Source organism: Podarcis gaigeae, assembly GCF_964106915.1.
Source record: "Podarcis gaigeae genome assembly, chromosome: 4".
In the NCBI taxonomy this organism is placed as follows: Eukaryota; Metazoa; Chordata; class Lepidosauria; order Squamata; family Lacertidae; genus Podarcis; species Podarcis gaigeae.
Window position 1 is genome coordinate 33,240,022 of NC_139677.1, and position 19,739 is coordinate 33,259,760.

At 45.2% G+C, this 19,739-nt stretch overlaps 1 protein-coding gene, 1 long non-coding RNA gene and 1 pseudogene across 3 annotated transcripts in view; 1 reads left to right on the plus strand and 2 right to left on the minus strand.

Annotated features, from left to right (window-relative positions):
* Positions 1 to 4,262: 4,262 nt before the first annotated feature.
* On the minus strand, positions 4,263 to 8,647 carry LOC310843144. Its single transcript, XR_014563529.1, has 2 exons — positions 6,835 to 8,647; positions 4,263 to 6,715 (listed from the first exon to the last, which is right to left on the minus strand). It is a non-coding gene; the product is annotated as an uncharacterized lncRNA (long non-coding RNA).
* The window catches only part of LONRF2 (LON peptidase N-terminal domain and ring finger 2), a 39,867-nt gene continuing 27,567 nt past the window's right edge, over positions 7,440 to 19,739 (plus strand). The window contains exon 1 of the mRNA XM_083735525.1: positions 7,440 to 8,641. Within this exon, the coding sequence (XP_083591651.1) occupies positions 7,864 to 8,641 (778 nt within the window). The 5' untranslated portion in view covers positions 7,440 to 7,863. The remainder of the gene's footprint in view (positions 8,642 to 19,739) is intronic.
* On the minus strand, positions 15,693 to 16,379 carry LOC310842725 (U6 snRNA-associated Sm-like protein LSm3 pseudogene; annotated as a pseudogene). The gene has a single exon. The product of its transcript is annotated as a U6 snRNA-associated Sm-like protein LSm3 pseudogene (transcript).

A 19,739-nucleotide genomic window follows, 5' to 3' on the forward strand; every position in this document is an offset into this window, starting at 1 on the left:
CTAATCTAATGGATTTCAAAGGTCCTTCTGCAAGAGGTCTCCCAAGTTTTTCATGCCCCCATTAAATAGTGCATGGTTCTTTAGATACCTTGACAATTTTCTTTCTCTTAATAAACCTATCTCCAGCTTTTTAAACTCCTGCCCTGGTACTGGCTGAGCACTGCTTATGGCAGCAATTTCAAGGCCTAGCAGACTGCCTTCATTGCCTTCTGATGCCTTGCGTCAAAATATCAAAAGCATGAAAATATCAAAAGCATTTATTGTTGGCATGAAAGACTAGCACAAAAAACAGATTTCCAAAAAGGAAGGTGATGGTGAATTCTGTTGCCCATGTGCAACTGTGGTAAATTTCATGTCTTTTTTCCAGTCTATGAGACTGAAAAGTATAGCCCAGTACAACCCTGTCGACTGATTTTAGATCCAGGCTACGCAATAGTGGTTCAGTATTTTTCCCCGTTTAGCAACTTTGCTTTTTGTAGAATGTCCAGGCTTTCAGCATCCTCTGAATAAATTCAGGATTGCTGATTCCAAGTACAGTATATGATATCCATGCCCTCCATTGCACTGTTTTGGACGATCACAGGAGGGCCCTCTAGTGGCCAAAACATTAATAGTAGACCAGTACTGTGCTACTGAGCGTCAAAATCCAGTTTGTTTGGTGACAACAAATGCCATTTTAATCCTCTTTTTTATTTTATTGGATGGTGCCATGCGTTAGTCCCATAAAGTAAGTTTTTCTCTCAAGAGTGCCGCCAGGTTTATGGGGGCAATGGGCAACATGGAATCTTTTAAATCACAGATGGTGTTGCTGGTTACCTCAACTTCCCATATTTTTTTATTTATATTTTTACATTTATATCCAACCTTTCCTCCAAGGAACCCAAGGTGGCATACATATTTCTCCTCCCCATTTTATCCTCACAACAAACCCGTGAGGTAGGTTGGGCCAAGAGACAGTGACTGGCCTGAGGTCACCCAGTGAACTTCAAGGTCAAGTGGGGATTTGAACCCTACTCTGTCAAATCTTAGTCCAGCAATCTAACCACTGCACCACCAATGACATATGAACATCAGCCTACTTTACAGGGTTTCTGTAAGAATGCCTGTGGCAATGTATGTGAGGCGCTGTGAAAATTTGGCAACAGTGAAGACTTAATACAATGATTTTTCTACTAGTATTTTTTCAAGTAGAGGAGCATATTTTAAAATCTCTCAAGCAAAGTATCACACTGGTCTGAATGATTCAGGGCACTGCTTAAATTTCAAGGATGTTTAACGTTACACTGTTTTTCAGTAAACTAAATGTGGATTTCTATCGCCTCAGCAATAGCAAATATAACACAATATTGGGCAGTGCTCTTGGTGTTGGGTTGAATGACAAAATAATGACTAACTTACACTTTTGTTTTAGCAGCCAAAAAAACTATTTAGTTAACCTCCATTGTTGGCATCCATTTTTGTTTCTCATAGTGGTGTAAGGAGCTTAACAGCTCGAAAACTCATTCCAACAAATCAGCAAGGCTGTGAAATCTCAAATCTGCCTAGTGCCCGTAGCTCAGTGCCAGCTTGGCCACCTCACTGGGCCAATGGCTGAGTGTTGGGTGATTCACCCAAATTAGCTGCCATGTCTGTAGGATTTCTTGGACAAGTGAAATGGCTGCTTACGTTCCACCGCTGTGAGTCACATCCAAATTACTGCCTCGTAGATCGAAGAGCTCTGTGTGTGAGTGAGAGATCACGTTTTGTGTTTAAAGGAAGTGAAAAGAAAATTCTAAATGACAGGGTCATGCTAAATAAGGCTGCTTCTTTTGCTCAGCTTCTTCATATGAGTCATGCTTCAAGAGGGTTCGAAGCAAATAGGCAGTGGAAGCCATGCAGATAAGGGGGGGGGGAGAGAATAGATAAAATTAGTTGGCACTCCCTGAACTGAATATTTGAAAGAGAATGCTTTTACAGATACAGGCATTCTTGTCTGGTTGTGTGTGGGCAGAAAAGATGTTTGCATTCCTGGCTCCATGTCCTTGGCAGACGCCTTGGTTGCACCAGGCTCACCAATCACTTGCACACACCGAGCTGTGTGAAAAAACCTGCATGAGACAGTTTGTGGGGCAGAGGGTGTTTTAGAAAAGGTGCCGGCTCACGGTCATAATGTTTTAAGTTGGTGGATTTTAATCCCGGACCCTAACTTGCCTCTGTATATTTTAGGCTCAACTCCCCATAATTTCTTTCGGATATTTATCTGATGATGATGATGAAAGAGGACTATAATAGAATTGTGGAGTTAAAAGGGACCCTGAGGGTCCTCTAGTCCAACCCCCATTACAGGAATATGCAAGTGACCCTTATGGGCATTGAACCTACAACCGTGGCGTTATCAGCACCACGCTTTAACCGACTGAGCTATCCAGACTGAGATGCAATACATCACACAGCATTTGCTCCTGAACATAATTCTATCACATTTCTGTAGTAATAATCAGGATGATTTTCTTGTTTATAAAATAATGATAATAATTAATAACTTTTTAATTTTTTTATACCCTGCCCACCTGGCTGGGTTTCCCCAGCCACTCTGGGCGGCTTCCAACAAAATATTAAAAATACAATAAAAACCTCCCTAAAACAGGGCTGCCTTCAGATGTTTGATTGTATCTATAAGGACAGAATCAGGCATGCAATCTAAGTTAGTGATGGCGAATATAAAACCCAAGGGCTAGCAAGGAGTCAAAAAGGATAACATCTTGCTTACAGGTCCCAAAACTAAAATGCATTTGGCAGTTGCTTTGCTGCAGGTAATTTTATGATGCCCTTTTTGCTTTCACAGCAAAGGATTGTAACATTTGGTACCTCTTTTCTGATCCTGCGGTCTAGTGCCAAGGGAACCGGACATGGATCTTGAAAGCTTGCCTTTAATTACCACCTTGACCATGGACTCCCTGTGGAGCCTTGGAAATGTCAGGATTTAGCAAAAATCCTGTGTTAAGTTAATCAACCCAGAGAGTGATTATGGGTATTGTGCTGAGAGTTTGCAAGGCCCTGTGTTATGCTAATTGATCATTAGGATGGTTATGGCTTTGGTATTCAGACAATTGGGAGTAAAGTAGGGAGCCAAATCTTGGTGAATTGGCAGCTGGGGTTTATGGTTAAACTTCAGGACCCCTGGGAAGCTTTCCATGGAGAGAGATGTCACAGCACTCACATCTCAAGAGGAGCTGTCCTTCACTGGATTCCCAGACATTTATGTGCTCATCTCCAACCTCCCTTCAGGCTCTCGCCAAGAAATGAGCAGCTCTTAGTTCTCCCCCTTCTTCTCCAACCTCTATAAATTTCAAAAGGACACATTTTTCCTGTGTGACATCACACCTCCTGTAACATCCCTCTCCCAACTCTGCTATTTACCCAGACCTCAGGCAGAATGTCAGTGACTGGCCATTGTCCGTAATGACACCTTGATGGTCCTTGTCCCCAGGTGACTTCCTGGTTTAGTCTGCTTGTTAAATCTTAACGTCTGGCATCTTCCCTTCAATACTGCAAATACTATCTAAATTCTGCCATTTATTAATTTCTAACATTTCCTAATTCTAGCAGTTACAGGTGGCCTTGCACCCCCAGACTTTTGTTACCCCCAGATCTGTAAGAATATGCTGAAAGAATAAATTATGTTAAAACATTTTTGGCTTCCTGGACTCGTCATCTTCAATTATCCAAATTTGAGCTATTGTTGGGTACAAATTATGATTACGCCATCACTCTTGTTCTGCAACCAGCTAGAGTAACCTTTTTCAAGATTTACATTCTGAATTGACAAGTCTTTTTTCCAGGTCAACAAAGAAGTGAGAGCTATTTTGATCCACCACTAGATGTCTCCAGTAAACAACTCTTAAAACATCTCCAGACCCAGCCAATTCTTTTTACAGTCACATATTAATTTAGTGCTTATGAGGCAAAATACAGTACAGTGGTACCTCGGGTTAAGTACTTAATTCGTTCCGGAGGTCCGTTCTTAACCTGAAGCACCACTTTAGCTAATGGGGCCTCCTGCTGCCACCGCGCCGCCGAAGCATGATTTCTGTTCTCATCCTGAAGCAAAGTTCTTAACCTGAGGTACTATTTCTGGGTTGGCGGAGTCTGTAACCTGAAGCGTATGTAACCTGAAGCGTATGCAACCCGAGGTACCACTGTACGTGATTTAATAGTATATCTTACTACAGGTAACATATGAGCAACTACTGTCATTGATAATGATTTGTCATGCACCTTAATAACTGTAACCACTGCAAGTATTTTATTTATAAAAGTACATACTGCAATATTAGGGTGCTTAATTAAAAACAGCAAGAAGAAATCATTAAAATGACTGGCCAGCCAAAAAAGCTTCAAACAGAGGCATAGGCTCTTCAGCATAAAAAAAAAAGATTCCTGACAGTGGAAAAAAAAGCAAGGACGTCTGCCAAATCGCTGTTATAAGAGTCTTCCAGACAATACTGGTGCATCTTGGTGTATATAATCAATGCTGACTGGTGGTGTAACAGCAGATGATAGGGAGGGAATTACAGGATCTCTGAAGTCGTCCTAACCCAATTAAAATCAGCCCAGTGGACCATTGTTTCAGTCACTGAGAGCATGACCCATGCAGTACAGTAGTAATACAGTACAGTATTAGTCAAAAACTGTTATGGTGCCGGACTGCCAATGACTATGGTAACAACGACAAGCAAATGAATATGTGCTAAGCTGAAGCCAATGAAGTTCAACAGTCAAATTGTTGAGATTCCTGCATGGCCGTGTGTGTGTGTTGGACTTAGATTAAGGTTACCAGATGTCCCCATTTCCAGGGGACAGTCCCCAGATTTTCAAATCAGTCCCCATACAAAATCCATTGAAGTTGAAAAGTGACCCCAGATTCATTGAAAAAAATCTGGTAACCTTAACTTAGATGACCCTCAGGTTCCTTCCAACTCTACAATTCAAGTTAAAGTATATGAAAGCGAGCGAGGCATAAACTATGCTTTTGCTGTTTCACACCATAGCAAAAGCTTAAATGTCCATATCACGTCCAGGTCAATAATGTGGCAAAAAAAACCCTGGAACTGTACCATTTCAGACAGCGGGTGGGAGTGATCACATAAATTTCTTGAAATCAAAATATTTCTATGTATGAAAAGTTAGCTTTTCGGCGACAAGACTCCTTATCCAACTTCCTTGATACGTCAAGTTTTCCATGTGCAAAGGCATTGTTTAAAATGAGGACATATAGTCCCCCACTCTTAACTCTGTAACTCTTCATTTGTGTGTAAATGAATTGGGCTTGAAAGGAATTTCCTGTACTCAAGTTTGTCAGAGCTTTATGCAATTGCACATTTACTCAGTTGTTGTCCCACAGCATTCAGTTTTGCACATTGTTGTTTTGGGTTTACACTTTCGTAAGGGTGTTTATTATTGTAGTCGATGAGTGATTCAGGCAGTGCTTAAGGGCAATTATATAGTTATGCTATGGAATTTTATGCCCTGCAGCGCACCAGGAAATGAGGTGGCCGGCACTCATCCATCACTTCCCCAATTCCAATGGAGGCTGGTCCATCCAGGCTCAGTTTGCCCTTAGCCAGCCTCCACCTGCTTATCTCCTTGCTTGCCATCTTCCTCCTACTCCTAAGTCTTGAATGTTTGCCCTTTTAGAACTCAACAGGGAGGAAGATGGGAGACAAAATCAGAATTTGTTGGTTCTGCCTGCCACGGGCTCTGGCTTCCCCTATTGTTGGTCTCCCTGGTGTCCCCTGGGCACCAGCTACCTCTGGAATCAAAGGTCTACTTTTGCTGCTTCGGGAATGGACCACACTGTATTTATTATCCTATCCCACTTTTATAACTGGTGGCAAAGGGTATATTTCGCATGGCGAATTGAGGCTCAGATCTCTTTATTAGCAGCAAAGACAGTGGAGCTTGCTTCAGTTAAGGCTACATAAATACACTTGCCTGGGAGGGAGCAAATCCTGCTGAATTCAGTGGAGCTTAAAACAGCCACAGGAGCGTGCTACAAATCTAATTCATACTAAAGCGCCGCCTAATCTCACATAAGACACTATTAAGATACTAAAACACATGTTTCCTGTGTTGTTTTACAGCTCCGAGTGTGCAGATTTGCTGGAGATTTACGCAAGAGTCCAAACTTCTCTTCTGTAGAACAATTTAATGCAAAATCTACCAGTGCAGCTGCAAAGTTAATCCTTTTTCACATTTTAAAGAAGCAGGCTATTGAAATGGGCGTGGTGTTGCTCCTAGCTTCTGGTTTTTGTCTGCCCCTGTTCCACTACAGCTTCATTTGCAATATTTGCTCATCCTGCATTACTATGGATGGTGCATTCCAAAAAAACAGCCTTTGCCAGCCTGAAATCTTCCAGCTGCTTTGGACTATAGCTCCTAGCAGCCCCAAGCCAGCCAACATGGCCCACGCTGGCTGGGGTTGATGGGAATTTCAACAGACCTTCAGTAACCCCAGGACCATCAGCGCTGCCTCTGGAAACAGAACTTGAAGAAGGTTACCTGTTTTGACCAGGGCTTCACTTGGCCCAAGTGACTTGGGGCCTTAAACGTGAGGGAGCAGCTTCAGGTGATCATTTCCCATAAGTTACGGAGGGAGAGAAGCAGCAGCCCAGTAGAACAGGTGCCATTTTAGTGTGTCAGGCAAACGTCAGATCCATTGCAGAGTTCTTGATTTCTAAATAACCCATTCAAACAGATGGCATTTAGCGTGGGTTTTAAAAAAAGTGATTCTAGCCATACTGTGGATAACAAGGGAAGTTATCTGGGTGTGGAGATGAGCTAAGCCTGTCTCACCTGATATGGAAACAGGAACAAGGCCTCGGTTCAAGGTTCCCTTGGTGTAAGCCCCACTTGGGTGCCCTCTTCTGCTCTGACATGCATAGGATTGCACTGTGATAGGTTCACAGTGGATGATGAGACTTTGTCCAGTCATACCAAGAAGCCGACTTACAACCAGACAGATGAGAGGAGTGGAGGATGGGTTATTATATAAATATACGTGCTTCCCCTCTCTTAACCCTCTTTAGATTTCTGCTGGCCTCTCCTTGCACGTGAAACTGCGCTGAAAAAACACAAACTCGGCCAAAATTACACCCAGCGGTCTGTGAAACTTTACAAAAGGGAGCATCGCAAATGCGGAGCTGCCGGCTTAAAATCGAGGGTCACGGCAACACGGTTCATCCTAGTTCTCCTTTGTGGAGAACTGAAAGCCACCCCTCTCCACGCAGAACTGTGGCTGATGCGAGGAGGAGACGCAGCCAGTTTGGAGAGGAACAGAAAACCAGCCGCGCCGCCGCTTCCCGGAAGCCTGCGAGGCGCTGGCCGGCCTCTCCCCCGTCACACACACGTGCGCTGCGGGCGGAGGGGCTGTCGGAGGGCATGTGCGCTCGGCTCACCAGGCCGGGGACTGGGGCGGGCGCTCGGCGGGGCGGTGCTGCCCTCAGCCGGGGAGAAGGAGTTATACAACCGCTCGGCGTTGCATAAGCGCCGGAGCCCGGAATAGTCTCAGCTGCCTGCTGGCGCGCTCCGGGAGCGAGGCCAGCGCCGCCCTGCTCTCCTCCCCCTGACCCCGACGCGCTCGCTCTCCTCGGGGGACGCCCCAGACGGAGCTGGCGGCGCGCCTTCCCCCCCGCGCAGCCCTTTCATAACGGCGTCCGTCCCAGCCCTGGCGGCCACCAGGCTCCTTGAGCGAGGCGCGGCGGCTGCGAGGGGCCGCCTCTCCTCTTTCCTGCTCCTCGCGGAGGCGCTGAGCTCGACGATGAAGCCATAGCAGGAGCGCTCGCCGCCACCACCACACCCACCCAGTCAGCCAACCCGGCGAAAATGGAGCTGGGGGCCGCGCTCGGGCAGCAGGCGCAGCAGCGCGCCCACCACCACCAGGCCCCGGCGGCGGCAGGAGGAGGAGGCGGCGGCGGCGGACCCTGCGCGGAGATGTTGCAAGTGGCCGAGGAGGCTTTCCGAGGCGGGCAGTTCGCCCTGGCGGCGGAGATCCTGAGCTCGCAGCTGGCGGAGCTGGCGCAGCCCGAGCGGGGCCTTTTCCTCCGCCAAGGGGACGCGCTGGCCCGCGCGGGGCGCATGGCCGAGGCTCTGGATGCTTACAGCGCCGCCGCCAGGCTGGCCCGCCTGAGGCCCGAGGAGCTGCGCGAACTGGCCGAGAGCTTCGCGCTCAGCCTACGCGACAAAGAGCTGCGCCTGCCGCCGTGGCGGGGGCCTGGCGGCGGGGAAAAAACTCCCGAGGGAGACGACCCGCTGGCGGACCCGCCTTGCTGCCGACCCCCGGAGCCGCTGGGCTGCCCGGTGTGCCGCCGCCTGCTCTGCGAGCCGGTGACTCTGCACTGCGGGCACACCCACTGCAAGCGCTGCGCCCAGAGCGGCGGAGGCGAGTGTGCCCGCTGCGCCGCCCGGCGCCCAGCCTCTGCCGCTGCCCCGGCCGCGCAGCCCCCCGCCGGTCCCCGCGTCAACGTGGTCCTGGGCAGCCTGCTGGAGAAGTGGTTCCCGGCCGAGAGCAAAGCGCGCCGGCTGGGCGCCGAAGGGGACGCGCTGAAGGAGAGGCAGGAGCTGGCGGCCGCCCTGGAGAAGTACAACCAGGCCTTGGACCTCGGTGAGTGCTCGCCGTCGCGCACGCCCGACTCCTCCCCACAGAAGAAAGCTGCCCTGTCACTTTTGGAAGCAGCAAGGGCAAAAACCTTGTCAATATGCTCGGCGACGCTGCGCCACAACCCCGACCTGTGTTGCTTTGGCTCACAAGGGGAGAAACAGGCCCAGTTGCGTTCCTGAGCTCCCTCCCTTATGTGGGAAGCGTATTAGGGATTTCCCGACGGGGAGAAAGCGCAGTGTAATGGGGGCCATTTCCAGGAGTGGGTGTTTCTGCCAACGCTGGGCAGCCAGGCCTTGAGAAGGAATTCGACAATAAGGGGTCCCTTCTCAACACCTGGGTGGAAAGTGCGTTGTGGCGCTTTCTGCACTGCCTGGTGTTTTTGCAAACTATACGTGAAGTGTAGGAAGTGGCAGGAAGTGTGTCACTTTCTAAAAAAAGAAACAACCCCCCCCACTAAGCTTGTGCTTCCTGGCACTGTGCAATTGGGGTTCCCAATATTCTGTTGGGAGGTGCCCCCCTCCCAACTGTTGCAGTTTGTGAAGGAGAACAGGAATCTGTTCAGTTCTTACAAACTGCTGTGTTGTGGAGCTTGGGCTGTGTGACAGCCCAATGGTGAAATGATTTCTAGGGGTCAGAAGGGTCTGTGACATAGGCACAGTTGTGTTTCGGTGTTTGGAGGGCATGTGTATTGGGGAAATAGGCTGTGGGGTGTTGGGTAAAGGTTAATTTGACTTCTAAAGTTATGTGGGAAATGAATTCTGTTTAGGTGGGTTCCAGCTGCCTTGCCCATTCAGAAAAAAAAACTGGGTTTTTGTTAACATTGACCAGAAGCAGCCATGGGGTTTATTAGAATGAGGTAAGGTGTTCTCTTGAGGGCTGGCAGTTACAGCCCCAAGATGCTTCCCAGCTGAAACCAGGGCAGGGGTGAGAAGCAAGTACTGGGAATAGTCAACATCGGAACACATATTGTATCTTCTGTGCATTGCTTTGTGGAGAATGTTAAGGGCCTTTGCAACTGCGAGAAATCGAGATTTTCGTCCAGGAGTTAGAAAAGTTCATGCCCCACATGGTTTTCTCAATCCTGGTGCCTTGTGGCTCAGAGGTTCAAATTAGCTTTCCTTTTCTCTGGAACAACTTAAGCCACTTAATTTGTATTGGTTTCTGACTTCCATTTGACAGGTCAGGCACCAGTAAGAAAACAGCTTTGTGGGAAATAATTCTAGAGAGTTTAAAAATTGTATAATAGTGAAAGTTGAAATGTAATTGTAGCCTAGGTGTGGCAATGCTTTGTGACATTGTCAACACAGAGGTTTGTGGAGCTTTGAGCATCTTGGAAACTCAGAAAGCGTGTATGGCGTGCACTGGAAGATACGAGCTAATCCTTCCTCGTCACATACCTTTTCTAAGGCAGCAATACATCTTCATCTACTGCCCTGCCAGTACCCAGGAGGTACATACTATTTTCACTGCCAGCCTTTTGACTAGCCACAAAAATAGCTGGGAATATATAAGATAACACTTCCTGCTTGGCAGAATCTCTAAAACATTTGTAGTGTGGGTTAAAGTCATTGCCAATCGTCTTTACCCAAACCTTGGGAAATTAATAAATGACTTACTTCTCTTACCTCAGGGACTTCCTTACAATTCAAAGCAAAACTTGCAGCAGCTACTGTATCCACAGAACTTAGGGATACGCAGTTGGGCACCCTGCAGATTATCTGTGTGTTGTTCATTTGTTCATGGTGGGAGATGGAGGACTTATTTAAAAAAAAAACAAAGAATTTACAACGTTCCATTTTCATATACAAATTTGTGACAATCGAGAATTTGAGAATAGATTCTGTGTAATTTCTGGGAACAGCTTCAGAATTGCATAATATTGTTTCCCTGAATACTCATCATCGCAACACAGTGTAAGAGAGTGTGACTTCTTTAAACACATTCGGAACCTTATACCTAAGATGTTGACATGCTTACTGTAAGACCACCAGAACTGATTGCATAATATAGATGGATTTCAAAACCTTTTTGGTATCTATGTGACTAAGAAAAGGAAGCCATGTCTCCAGAAACATCAAATAGGTGCATTTGGACAGGCAGAGTGAAAGTCTCACTGTTGCTGGTTGTGGTTAAAATTTCAGAAATATGGGTGTGTGAGAATTAATGCATGAATCAGAGAGTCTGGAACACTCTGGAATGCCATGGTTCCAGGTTTGGCTGTGTATGCTTGATGTGTAAATTTTCACAGGTCATCCTGACCTTTTGAAATGCCGTAGGGAGGAGTACTGTTGGTTCTCTTCTGATAGGCTGTTTCAAAGTTTTTGGAGCTGGGCCTTTCTTGGTTGACTTCAATAGGCTGAGAACAGAGCTTGTATATAGGGAAATATGTTTTTCCTTCCTTTTTCAGTTGTTATTTTGCTAACATTACATGCAACTGTTTAGACATAACAAACGAAAACCTTCCCAAGTAGAGCAGGTGTTGGCAACCTTTGGCTCTGCAGATGTTGCTGACCTCTACAGCTCCCATCCTTCTTGACCATTGGCTGTGCTTACTGGGACCAATGGGTCTGGATGGCCAGAGGCTTCCTATACCTGCAATAATAGAGAGAACCATTGGAGTTGAAATTGTCTTCCTTTTGTCATGTCAAGCAGCAAAACTACATTTGTTTCATGCCTCATTGTTTCATTGGAAAACACATTCGGATATGAGGAAAGTTTCTGTAATTGTACGTCTCTGCATCTTGAATTATCTCTATATTGTGATACCAAAGTGCCCTCTTTTTAACCCAGTAAAACAAATCAGTGGGATTGATTTACCTAGCTGTGCCTCCTTTGTCATTGTCAACTTAACCATGGAGAAGTTCTTTCTCTCACAAGTGTTAAAACAATGCTGCATTTTTCAGTTTTGTAATGAGTTGCGGGGTTGTTTTTTTTAAGAATAAAACTTTTGGGATAAATTTTTGAAAAGTACTTGGTTAAAACCTAACACAGATCATTAAACCCAAATAGAATTTCCCCTGGGAAAGCTTGATTTCTGTGGTCCTTCTTGGGCCCATCTCAAACTGGAAAGCATTTAGCTCAGGTTTAGGGAGATTTTTAAAAACTCATCTTCTCACTCTCCCAGTGCTTATATGGACAGTGAAACAGTACCTAAATACTAGCAGTCATAATGCACAATGGGTTGGTAAAGGGTTTTAAAATATTAATACTTAATATTTAAAATATTAATATTTAAAATTTTAAAATATTGTTTTGCCAGAGGATTGATAACACACCTAAGGCTACTTGGATCTGTATTTTTAATATTGAGTGGAGTGTTCAGCACATAAATGCAGCTGAAAGTTTGATTCTGGAACTATGCATTTAGTTTGAGGCTGCTCTAGAAGTATAGATCTATAGCAGCTTTTTTGCTAGAAGTGTTTGTAAAAGTAAGGAAGATACCAGAGCTTGCCAGGGAACTGGCTCTGGCAAGGAAAATGCTCACACACCCCTTATTTTCCTGTGTGTAGAACATGTATAGTCTGTAAAATGACTCAACTGTAAAATGACTCAACACATTCAAAGTTCGGAAGAGATCATAAAATTATATAAATGTAGAGCTGGAAGGGACCCCAAGGTTCATCTAGTCCATCTGATTCTCTTCCTCAGCTTCCTGCCCCTCCCTCCCTCCCTCCAGAATTTCTTTCTCAAACCTGAGCAAACCCACAGGGGATCCTATCTTCTGCTTCACTGGGGAGAGCCACACAGCCTCTTCAGATTTTCCAACTCTCCCTTTCCCTGCAGTGTGTTGTAAATGAGCCTTCTACGTTTCCGAGCACAAGTCAAAGTGTTGGTCCTGACCTTGAAAGCCCTGAATGGTCTCGACCCAGTATACCTGAAGGAGCGTCTCCACCCCCATCGTTCAGCCTGGACACTGAGATCCAGCGTCAAGAGCCTTCTGGCGGTTCCCTCATTGCGAGAAGTGAGGTTACAGGGAACCAGACAGAGGGCCTTCACGGTAGTGGCGCCTGCCCTGCGGAACACCCTCCCTTCAGATGTGAAGGAAATAAGCAGAAATCTTCTCTTTAAAAGACATCTGAAGGCAGCCCTGTTTAGGGAAGTTTTTAATATTTAATGGTGTATTGTTTTAAACACTTGATTGGAAGCCACCCAGAGTGGCTGGGGAAACTCAGCCAGATGGGCGGGAAATAAATAAATTATTATTATTATTATTATTATTATTATTATTATTATTATTATCATCATTATCATTATTAAGCTTCATGGGTAAAGGGGAAGGAAGGCTGCCATCACTTTTTCATCTTCCTCTCTGGCTGAAGCCCAGACATGCTGGGAGCCTCAATGGCACCCCTCTGGCAGCTTCACCCAGAGGCTTAAACCCTGGCTAGACACCCCACCCCACCCCTAGCTATGGCTCTGCAGAGACCATCCACAGTAGGAAGGACCACAAAATTGCAGTTGCCTTCCAATAGTCGAGTTCTCCTCTGCGAGTATGTTGAACAAGCTGTAAATAAGTATTTGCAAAGGGTAAAGAGTGTAAAACAGGAAGTTAGTCACTGGAACTCCAGTGGGGAAAGATGGATTTCAGGGAAGCTGGTGAGATTTTGACCTCTAACTGAAGTTACGCCTTTCCTAAACATACGTCAGTTAGACAAGGTGAATAAGCTCTCTCTCTCTGTGTGTTACACAGCATTGCCTATCATAAGATTAGAGCTATCTTGTGTACAGAAGGTCAGTGACATACATAAACAACTTCCTACTACACATACATAACCTAGCTGCATCACAGACAAGCCTATGCTTTAAAATGGGCGAGATAGCAGCCTGGTAAATGGAACAAAAAGGAAAACAAAGCCTGGCTTAATCACACTGCATCAAGTTATCAACAGTGAAATGCTTTACTGCCTTGCAGTTTATGACTCATCCTGCAGCATTTCTAGAAAAGCCTTTTCTCTGGTCTGTGACGAAAAGAGCCTTATGTAAAATGTGTTGATGTTTCTACTCTGAGACAATAGGCAGTCAGAGGCACATTAGAACCATTCCTTCACATTTCTGCGTGGCAAAATGGTAGTTTGATCACTGAAATAACTTGCAGTGGTTTAAATCAAAGCTGCCAACCTTTGCTGGCTTGTGGGCAACAAATTGCAATATGGAACAAGCCTCAGCCAGCTTGGATAAGCTAACAAGAATCATACATTGCTTTTCCCCCTTCATTTTGAGGGGCGGGGGGAGCTTTATGTCAGACTATATGCTGGTGGCTAGATCGGGGTTCTACACATTGTGCACAAGCGAAGTGGAGTGTGTCATCAAGTGTACACTCAACAGGGAGTTGCGGTTGGTCTCAGCTTGCTTGACACGTGTACCTGCACGACACCTCTGTGTTTGCAGAGTTACATCTGTTATGTTCCCTGCCACCCACCCCATTACAAATTTAGGCACACACTTAAAACACATTAGGAATATATCTAGAAGTGCAATGTAGGACTTGGAAAAGGACCCAAAATGAAACCTGTATCAGTGTGCAGAAGCGGTGTCATTCTTAATCCTTCTTCTTTGCAAGCTCAGAACACAGGGAGGCCTCTTTAGTTGAAGAATAGTCCAGTTTCTGGCCTGCTTCAAAATTCACTTAAGGAGTTGGGCCAGCACTCCTTGCAAGCGATGTGGCGTTGCTTTTGTGGTAACACAATTAAGCATTTTGTGGGGAATTGGAAAACTGCAAGTCTGAGAAAACCAGTGGTGACAGCCCTTTACCAACCAACCAAGTGGTAGTTTATCGCGAGGTGTGTGGCAAGCTCTTGGCTTGTGTTTCTTTGTGAAGTGGGGAGCAGAAGCCTTCCACTTCTACCTTTGGATTTCAAAACAGGCACAGAAGTCTGGAATAAAAGTTTTCCCAGCACTTGGCAGGAAAATGCAAGCTTGCTTTGGGGTTATATGCACCCTGCATAAGGCCATTTTTATTAGCATTGTACATGCCTGTACAAGCGCCATAAGGTCTTTCTGTTGCAAAAAGATTTAAATACAGCTGGTGATAAGAGGATGTTTACCTCCAAGGATAGTTAATTCTCCTTTTTGGGGGGCGGGTTCTTTTAAGCCATACTCCTTGTAAGAATTCTGCTCAAATCTTCATCTTAATAGAAACCAATGAGGTTATGAAAGCCCATTCCCAGGGTTCTGCCTTCAAAGAGAAAAACGTAAAGAGCTGTTAGGGGAAACCATGCAACTGACGTGCTGTTCTGTACTACAGTATTTTAGTTCTTGAGCTCTCGCATCCTATTTGGTGCTGTTTGGACCATCAAGGTGGAGAGATCCAGTCCTGGAAATAAGGACAGGGCTTCACAAAAGGATAGGGAAAGGAGTACAAATGAATATTGGGGTGATGATTTGGTTGCACTGATTCTAAACACGCTCTGTGGAAGCTGTGGGGTTTTGCGGGGAAGGGGGATTTGTAGGGGGAAGCATTAACCTGATGGAATAACTGGAATTCAGTTCTGTGTATGACAGGAAACACCAAGGTGAGAAAGGAGACAAGAGGGTTGGAGTGAGCAAATGAGAAAGTGGAGGTTGTAAAAGAAATCCAGGTAGGGATTGCTGGAAATTAAAGACCAGCATCTTGAAGATGATCTTGGTGCAATGGGGAACAGTGCAAAAACTATAGAAAGAGAAAAATCCTCATAGCAACAGAGATTATCTAAGTTGAGGCATCCCTAAGAACTGGCAAGTAGAGGGAGCTTCAGCAACTAGTTGCATACAGGTTACCAATGTTTGAACGAGTTCTTAAGTGGGATTTAGTAGGGTGACTTAGTAATTCTAGATCAGGGGGTCAGCAGCCTTTTCAGCCGTGGGCTGGTCCACCGTCCCTCAGACCATGTGGTGGGCTGGACTATATTTTGGGGGGAAAAACATGAACGAATTCCCAGAGATGTATTTTAAATAAAAGCACACATTCTACTCATGTAAAAACATGCGGGCCAGATTGAGAATTGGACCACATCCGGCCTCCGGGCCTTAAGTTGCCTACCCCTATTCTAGATTGTTCCAGAAGCACCAGCAGATCTTTCTTTCTTTTTCTGTCTTTCTGTTCTTTTCTTTTCTTTTCTTTTCTTTTCTTTCTTTTTTTTTTTTTTACAAAAAACCCCAAACAAATTTATTTCTTTAAAAAGATCAGTGGCCACAAGCGCAACTAAAATTGTTATATCCACTGATTTGAAACATAACGACACCTGCACTTAAGTTATTTCAGAAAAAAACCCCTTATATCAACTTATATGCCAAATGATCTTATGCCTTCACAACAATCAGGTTTGGATGGTCTTTCAGAATTAAGGGCAGAATCTTAATGTTTAAGGGTATCAGAAGACAGTGTCCAGAGGTCCAACATTTTCGAAACGATGACCATTTTTCTCATGGTTTCAGCCAACCCTCAATGGAGGAGCTACAAGTACAACTCCATCTCCTCGGACAAACAGCATCGGAATATTCCTTTTGGTAGATTTATAAATCTCTTCATAGGTTTCTTCATCAATTTCTATTGTTGTCACAGTCTCTTCAACATCACCCAAAATCATATTTAAGTGCTGGTCATAAGCATGTAATCTGCCTCGAAGTTCTCGGTCATTTCTCATTTTTACATAAATTCGTTCATCATCAAGACTGAGCCTGATGAGATCCAAGGGCTCTTCTACAGTATTTGTGGTTTGTTGCTGGTCCACCTCGTCCGCCATTTTTTCAAAGCCAACTCCAGCCCCTTTCTGTTCTTTTCTGTCTTTCTATTTCTTTTCCTGTGTAATTTGTGACAGGCTACTACTGTACAGTGATTATTATTTTTTTAGAACTCCTCCCAAATGGCATTTCCTTCCAGTATTAACCTATATGTAATTTTGAGTAATGTGGGGCAGTAAAAAAAAAGAGAGAGAGAGAGCCATTTTTATTTTAGAAAAAGAGAACAGAAATGACACCTGATTGAAGGTAGTTCTTAGATGCTGGATTTTAAAACCCAAAACGAATCAAAGAGGGTGGGGGTGGGGAAATGGTGTAATGAGAGAGAAAAAAAGGACTGAAGCGCAGTATAATGAGGCTTCGCTTCTCCTCCCCCAACAATGCTAGACAACAAAAGAACAGGCCCTGCTTTTAGAATTTGAAATAAGATAATGCCAGTTCTGCAGGGACACTCCTGGCATTGTAACTGGCATGATTCACAGAAGTTTGAATGGATAAATGTACCAGGATTGCCTGATAGTACAAGGGAAATTGCTGAGTTTTGTTGTTGTTTTTTTAAAAAAAGATTTTTTTTTGCCCAACTTAAATTGCTATAAATAGGCCCCCTGCTATTATATTCCTAGATAGCTTTTTGTAGCTTGGACCTTCATTGTGTGTCTCAGCAGGCATTCCTGTGCCGCAGTAGCAAATAACACTGTTTTTTTAGATTCCACCCCCCCCAACCCAGTTTGGTTTAAGTGTCTCAGTGTGTGAACTACTTTAGGAGGTGACTTTTGACTGTAACATTGCTTTTATATTGTTGACACCGTTATTTGAGGTAAGAAGAGCACCAAGTGTAGCTAAGGAACATGCAAAACCAAATTTAATTAATACCACCCGGAAGCTCTGAAATATATTGGACTAAAGGTGCATGTGTAATATAGTTCAGAAGCGACATTTCCTTTCCTCTCTTCCTGTGTGTTTTTGGGGAAATGTGGGAGTAGATTATGCTCTGTTTGGAGCGCTTCCTAAAAATAGTAGTGGAGGTAGACAGGAGAAAATTAGAGGTGCAAGCAAGTGGTTTCTTTCTTTATGTGAACAAAGAGACATTCAACTCAATGTACTCTTCACTGGATTGCCTTGTCGATTTTCCTCAGATGTTAAAGGTTGAGCTAAAATTGGCCGGATGCTGGGTGTTCAGTGCAGGGTGGTGGTTCTGCATAAGGTGACTTTCCAATTTCAGCTGTCAGTTCATTTTCTTTCTGACAGTAATAAACAAATATTTCCCTGCATAGTTGAGCACGGTGATACCCATATGGACACTGCTATGTTTTTCCCATATAATGACCTTTTTTAAATAAATAAAAAAGGCCAACACAAGCATGTGGTACGGTGCAATCTCTGGAGCTCGAAAAACTTTTTAAAAGCCGGGGTGGGGTGGGGGAATTGCTGAAATGTTTTGGAAGGTTGAGCTATTGTAGCTTCATGGCTAAATTTGTTAATTGGAAAGTCCTTGCTTGAAATTTCACCTCTGCAATTACCGTATTTTTCGCCCTATAGGGCTCACCGGCACATAGGGCGCACTTATTTGGGGGAGGGGATAAAGAAACAAAAATTATTTCCCGACGAGCCCCAAATTGCAAAGAAGCCAAAGAGCAAAGAAGTCTTGGCTTCGTTTTTAGCCTCGGGCCTGGGGTTCCGGGAGCAAAGGCGAGGTTATGCTCAACCTTGCCATCGCTCCCGGAGCTTGCTTGTGGGGCTGGGGGCAGGGGAAGCCTGAGCTTCCCCCAACCCCTGCCCCTGCCCCAGAACGGGTCCGGGAGCGATGGCGAGGTTGCGCTCAACCTCGCCATCGCTCCCGGAGCTTGCCGGGCTGGGTCGGGGGAAGCCCGAGCTTCCCCCGACCCCAGCCCCCAGAACAGGCTGTTGCTCCCAAGGCTTGCGGACACCAGCGCGAAGCACGGGGCGCGCTCTGGAGTGCACCCCGGGCTGCAGGCTGCTGCCCACAAGCCTTGGGAGCCCGGTGGGCACTCTTGCCGGGCTCCCAAGGCTTGCGGATAGCTTCTTGAAGCCTGGAGAGCGAGAGGGGTTGGTGCGCACCGACACCTCTCGCTCTCCAGGCTTCAGTGAAAGCCTGCATTCGCCCCATAGGGCACACACACATTTCCTCTTCATTTTTGGAGGGGGAAAAGTGCGTCCTATAGGGCGAAAAATACGGTAATTCACCAGGTGGCAATATTGCAGCTTTCACTCTCATCCTCTTTCACGATGGCAATAGCAAGCCTACCTTGCAGGGCTGTTTTCTGCATGTGTAACAGTTGAAATAACACTATCTAAATTCTGTGCACTAATAACAAGGAAGTTATAACCCTAGCTTATTCAGTATTGAACTCTTACGATTTTGTGACTACATGCAGAAGTGGGAAGAAGCTATCTCTACCAGCTAATGCCGTGCAATTTTCTCAATGTTGCATTGTTTTATGTGCCTAAGTTTAAGTCAACCACTATTGCGCCTTTTCTCTCTCTTCCTTTTCTTTCTGAATATGGTCTTTTTCTTCTTCTTTGGTGTTAACTGCTTGGTTCGCTTCCTACATGTTGCTTCTAAAGCTAGGAACGCACTAAAGCTGCAATCCTACACACACTTTCTTGGAGGTAGAAATATATGGGATAAAGGAATGTAATGTTGGTTTTCTTGAGAAGGTTTTGATCCTTTCAGCTCTTGTTAGCTCTCAGCAACTTCGTGACCTCTTTTAATATGCCCATTGCTGGTTTGCACTAAGCTGCCAGCTTCCTGCAGGTCACGTGCAGCTGAATAAACGGTTTATTGCAGCTGTTTGGTAATTAATACAGATACAAAAACAAAACCTTGTGTCAAGCCATTTGGAATAGAGTGTTTCAATTACCCTTGGAAAGAGACTTATTGTTAAATACTTGATAAAGCTGGCATGTCCCAGAGATAATGTGCCCATCACTATTGCTAATAGCAGGAAAAGTTCTGCTACATTTCCACATTGCCTAATTTTTGTCTTCTTCTTTGGTGATCACTTGTTGCCGAGTAAAATTGTCTTCCATGAATATTGTCTTAACAGTGTGTCCGTAAGATGACTATCTTTGTAATCCTATATGAACACGTGTTTTAACTAGGTTAGAGTGATGGGGAGAGAGCCAGTGTGGTGTAGTGGTTAAGAGCAGTGGACTCGTAATCTGGGGAACCAGGTTCGCGTCTCCGCTCCTCCACATGCAGCTGCTGGGTGACCTTGGGCCAGTCACACTTCTCTGAAGTCTCTCAGCCCCACTCACCTCACAGAGTGTTTGTTGTGGGGGAGGACGGGAAAGGAGAATGTTAGCCGCTTTGAGACTCCTTAAAGGGAGTGAAAGGCGGGATATCAAATCCAAACTCTTCTTC